At 29.6% G+C, this 5,937-nt stretch overlaps 1 protein-coding gene across 1 annotated transcript; it reads left to right on the top strand.

Annotated features, from left to right (window-relative positions):
• Nucleotides 1-1,822: 1,822 nt before the first annotated feature.
• Nucleotides 1,823-5,271, top strand: LOC122506289 (neuroendocrine secretory protein 55-like). The gene is made up of 2 exons (XM_043618385.1): nt 1,823-1,860; nt 4,902-5,271. Exons 1-2 carry the CDS (start codon nt 1,823-1,825, stop codon nt 5,269-5,271), a joined length of 408 nt encoding a protein of 135 aa, XP_043474320.1.
• Nucleotides 5,272-5,937: the final 666 nt, after the last annotated feature.

Genomic DNA, 5,937 nt, shown 5'->3' with positions numbered 1-5,937 from the left:
TAAATTTTATTTTTAAAATTTAAAATTTTTTTGGTAAATTAAAAAAAAAAATTTTTTAAATATTTTTATCAAAAACTACGTGTAAAAACAAAAATTTTCATATATCGAACGTCCAATTTGATCAATTTTTGTCCGAGTTATAAGCATTTAAAAAAAAAATTTATGTAAAAAACGTGATTTTTCAAAAACCCAGATCTCTTAAATTACTTCATGAAAAAATTTGAAAAAAATCATGGAAGTTCCTTTCAACCAGCACTAAAAGAAAAAAAATATTTGAAAAAAATCGGAGATGCAAAAGTCAAAAGGTGTCCGACTTGGCGTGGAATGCCCCATATATATATATATATATATATGTGTGTAAGAATTTATACGAAAAAGTTTTTACAATGCAAAAATATATACGACAGTTTGATAATTTCGATATTTCTTGACAAATAGAATCCTAGAAAGATTTAACCAAATTATACGATAAATAAATTAACTTTCGAATTTCTCTAAGTACATTTATAATAAACAATTATTTTAACGAAATGAAATTAAACGATTCAAATGTTTAGATTATTTGTCAATAATAAAAAAAAAAGTTTATAGTAAGAGATGATGTAATAAATACTTAAAGCAGAACAATTACAGAAACAAATTTGTCTTTAAACGACTGGTTCATTAAAATAAAAATTGATAAGACAGTAAATTTTTAGAAAAACAATGATGAATTATTAAAAACGGAGGGAGATAAATTAAAGAACGGTTTAGTTAACCTTAAAGACGAATTATTAAAAACGGAGGGAGATAAAATAAAGAACAGTTTACTAAACCTTAAAAACGATTATTAGAAACGAAGGGAGATGAATTGAACAAAAGTATAAATAAATAAAATTCACACTAGAAAATTATGAGACTCATATAGTCAGAAAACAGTTTAAATTAGTGAAAACTAAATTTTCTGCATTTGCGATTGTTTTAAAGAATCCAATATATAAGACGAGTTCATTAGAACCGAAAATAAGACACAGAAATTTTATTTTACATTAATATTAAGATTAGTGAAAATCAGTTGACTGTTAAACAAACGATAGAATCTAAAAATTAAAACGATTGGTTGAGAAGAATTAATAACGAATTGTAATTGATGACAAAGTATAAATTATATTCTATAATAGATTAACTAATGATAGTTAAAAATAGTAAAAAGTCAAAATATTTATTTATATGAGTTTTTCAATCGAAAATACGACAGTTTAAGATCTCTTAAATTGAAAGCAAGGCCAATAATTCCAGCATTTATAACATAAAAATTTATATTATTTAAAATAAATTTATGCGACAGTATTTAAATATTTATTTAGATATATATATAAGGGCTGTGCCCATTCGTACAGTGTACTAAGTATATAAAAAAGTATGACAGAATTAATTACAAAAATTAGTTGGCCGCATTTACATCATTGTTATTATTATCATAAATAATCGCTCGCAAATTTTTTTAAAAGGTCTAAAGATTCAGATATTCGATTGGCAATTTTATTATATGATTTGGAAGTACGTAATTTTGAAAAGCAAGAGGGTCCGCTATCAGAATGCGAACGCCACGAAACGAAAGGCATGTTGAAATCTCCAATAATAATTAAAATTGCTGACGGGAAAGAATTGTATACTTTTTCAATTATATTGCAAACAGTTAAGTAAGTATGAAAGGTAGAATTAGGGGGTATATAAAATGTGGCCAAAATATACAATGTTTTGTTAGATAAAAACTTTACGAAAATATGTTCAACTGAATTGTCATTAGTGACTATAAGTGAAGCATTTAATGTTGAACAACATGCCACAAGAACACCACCACCACGAGAACACAGACTGGTATTTGCATTTCTGTCAGAGCGAAAAATATTGTAATTTGAAAATCCAAGTTCCGAAGAGTGAAAAGATGAATTCAACCAAGTTTCGGAAAAAATAATTACATCATAAGTCACTGTTAACAAAGCTTGGCGAAGATCAACTAGTTTACCCCTCAGTCCCCTAACATTCTGATAGTAAACAGAGAACGACTAGAGAACAGCTGAAAATGTATTACACGAGGCAGCACGGGAAGCATTGGATGGGTCAACAGAATTACACAATTCATTGACACCAATATCATGAAACGTACACACACACTGGTTCACTGCTTCAATCGTCGAGAAGTAGACACCAGTGATGGAGCTCCATGACGATAAGCTATGCGAACATTCGTCTCCCCTCCTTCGCGTCGTTCTTCTAACTCCCTCCTTAGCAATTTCATCTTCTCCAGTTGAATTTTTGTCATATCTCGCGACAGGCGCATATTCAAAATAAGAGGTTGAGTGACAACATCCTTCTTTAAATATTAATTTTTATACGAACAGTGTTAACAACGATAACTCATAACGATCTTAATCAAACTCATGTGAACCTGAATGTCTGTTAGATATGAAAATTCGACTTAGAGACAACAAAAAGCATGACAGTTATACAAGAAGCAAATGTAAACGAAATTCTGATCAGCTAATAAATTTTATAAAATCAACAAATGTATTAGAACAGTTATCAAATCAAGAACAAAAGGAACGTGGAAACAAATGACAGTTTGGAATTCTATGAAAAAGCTCTTGATATTTCTTAACGAATAACGATTGATTAGTTTTCTATCACGTAGATAAAACTATAAATTAAGATTAAATGAATAATTTAACGTTTGACTGAAATTAAAATTATATTTGAACTTCATAAGTAGACGAAACGATCTGTTTGCTAATTTCAACATAAGTTTTTGCTAATAGCAAATAATGTTTTTCAGATGTGATTCTTGTAATGCGACTGTTTCAAGACACTATCTCTTGAAATACAAATAATCAAATTTACATTGTTTATTGAAATTTGAGATTGAATATTGCTATTGATGAAAGTCAATATTTTAACAAAATTATGACGATAAGCGAATCCCCGACGAAAAAGTTGGATAAAGTTTTATTTACAACGACTAGTTAAATACCCTCACAGCACCGGGATATTCAGGATATCCCAGAGACGTCCTGGGGATATCGATTTGTTTTCGGAAGTTTGGATATCCCTGGATTATCCTCTGGATATCCATGGACGTCCCTAGGATATCCCAGAGATATCCAAACTTCCGAAAACAAAAATATCCCGGTGCTGTGAGGGTATGATAATAAAGCTGCAACGATATGTACAAAACTATTGGCGAAATAAATTAAGGCATATGACATGACGGATGTTCATCAAGATTGTATGAAATAATATGTGAAGTACGATTGTGTAAATATCGAATGTTTTTCAATTACATAATAATTGTCTGATATAATAACGAACAACAAAGTTGTGTGATAAAATTTCAATGCAAAACTATATATATACCTAATAACGACAGATTCCTCTTAGGTAATTTCAAAAAAACCAACTAATATATAAGACAGTTTCTCTTCTAGACAGTTTGAATAAACAAATGATTAAACGACAGTTCTTCTAAGAAAAATTTAAATGAACAACTGAAATACACGACAGTATACGATATCTGACGATGGTAATAAATATACTGAAATGACGAAATTTATTATTTTCAATAATTTTCAGTTACTGAATGAAACTCAGACATAATGATTGGTACATGAGCTGTTCGAAAGGTGTCCTAAGATTTACAGAACTTATACATATATCAAATTCGACAATGCTGAAATGTCCAGAATATTCAATTTGAGAAAGGATGGACTTGAAACGACTATATTTAAAATAAATTGAGAAACTTATAAATTATTTAAGCTTGAAATTTGTAAAATTGATAATTTTTATTTATATTGTAAACGAGTCAATCTCGGGAGGGAGTGTTGAAATATTGTATATTCGCGCCTAATATCTCGCTTGACTCTAACGTAGTTGATTTTACGTCACTACCGTGTGCGCACGCACTTCTTCTGCTTCTCGATATCGCTTCGACCGTGAACGTCTCGATCGTCAACGAGCTCTTAATAAACGACTGATTTCATCCGTATTTGTGTATTATTATTGACTACATCCTGCTCTAAATAATCTGCATGCCAACAATAACTGATTAAAATTTTAAAACAGTTTGTTTAGTTTTCTTGACTCAGCACGTTGTTGATTATCAATCCATGATTTTACTTGTTGTGCTGTTCTACGTTCTAAAACCTTATTCGCTTGTATAATTTCTTTGCACTTACTCAAACTTGGGAGTGCTGTCAGTTTCATTAAGTCTCCAAAATTCGCAAAAATAAGCTCTTTCTCTTCTTTGCTCCAGTAACGTTTTATTTTTGCTTGCAGAGAATCTGTGGATGTTATTTATTTTCAATTATTAACTTTCAAAACAGCCTAATTTTATGATAAATATGTGAAAAAATGATTTCTTTTCAACCAAAAGTTTACATAATTTTTGAGTACTATTTGTTGCAAGAGGAATATTTTTAAATTTTGTAAAGTTGAAAAAATATTTTAGTTGAAAGTTGTCTAAAATCTATTAAAAATGAATCTCCTGTAAAAGATTTTATTTATTTTGTTTATGAAAACTGAGTCAGAAAAAGAATATAAATAAAATCATATAAAATTTTTAGTTACAAAATCAAATAACTTGAAATTCTGCCTAAATATTGTGTTTATGTATTTACAAGACTGTAATTTCTTTACCATTCATAAATGTTAATCAGAATTTGTAAAATTATTGTTTAATAGTTTTTAAATAGGCCTATCCAATCAATGCTATATCAAGAAAAGTGTTTCAGAATAAATTTAATTCCTGAATGATCTCCGCAGTAACCAATATTTTTATTTTTACATACATTTAATATATTTGTTATCTTGAATGATTTCCGGATATAATGATTTCTTAGAACTTTGTTATGTTATGTATTCAGTTATTCTTATGGAAGAAGACGTCCTCAATCTGTTACTAAAACTGATGATCAAAGAAGTTCTTCATCTGATACTGAAACTAGTCGTCAAACAATACCTCACTCTGAATCTGATCCTGAAACAAGTCCTCAATCAGATGCTCGAAAAAATACTCCAACAAGTCCTCAGTCTGATTCTAAAACTAGTCCTCAACTAAGTACTCAACCTGAATCTGAAAGTAGTCCTAAAACAAGTCTTCAATCTGTTACTAAAACTAATTCTCAAACAAGTCCTCAATCAGATACTAAAACTGGTCCTAAAGCAAGTCCTAAATCTGATTCTAAAACTGGTCCTGAAACATGTCCTCAATCTGATCCTAAAAATGGTCCTTAAATAAGTCCTGAATCTGAAAGTGGTCCTCAAACAAGTCCTCAATCTGATACTAAAACTGGTCCTTAAAGTCCTCAACCTGAATCTCAAAGTAGTCCTCAAACAAGTCCTTAATATGATTCTGAAACTGGTTCTGAAATCTGATACTAAAACTAGTCCTAAAACTTTAAACTAAATTCTGAAACTGGTCCGGAAACATGTCCTCAGTCTGAATCTAAAACTATTTCTAAAACAAGTCCTCAATCTGATACTAAAACTGGTCCAGAACCCTAGCTAAGGGCAATTATTTGATATTTTGGTCATTTTTGACCTTTGCCTGCTCCTAGTCCTATTTCTGACCTTTAGTGGGGCACTTTTGATTTTAATATTTTGTTTAGCATTCTTAAAACTTCATACCCACGAAGTTTCAAACAATTTTTTTCACTGGAAGATTTTTTAAGTGCATTTTGTGCTGAGTCCTTTTGCATAAATGATTTTTTTGACAATATAATCCGCTTAGATGCAAATATTAGTATATCAATATTGTAGGGCAACTTGCCCTGTACAGCTTTCTGATATTTTTGCATAAAATACATGTTATGTCCTTTTTAAAATTTTTTTTTTTTACTGGGGCAAAATGTTAAACTCTATTTTTAGCCTACTAAAACTATTTTTTGATAGGTGTTAAAT

Source organism: Leptopilina heterotoma, unplaced genomic scaffold (genome assembly GCF_015476425.1).
Source record: "Leptopilina heterotoma isolate Lh14 unplaced genomic scaffold, ASM1547642v1 Lhet_402, whole genome shotgun sequence".
Taxonomy (NCBI): Eukaryota; Metazoa; Arthropoda; class Insecta; order Hymenoptera; family Figitidae; genus Leptopilina; species Leptopilina heterotoma.
This window is presented reverse-complemented; position numbering and strand designations above follow the sequence as displayed.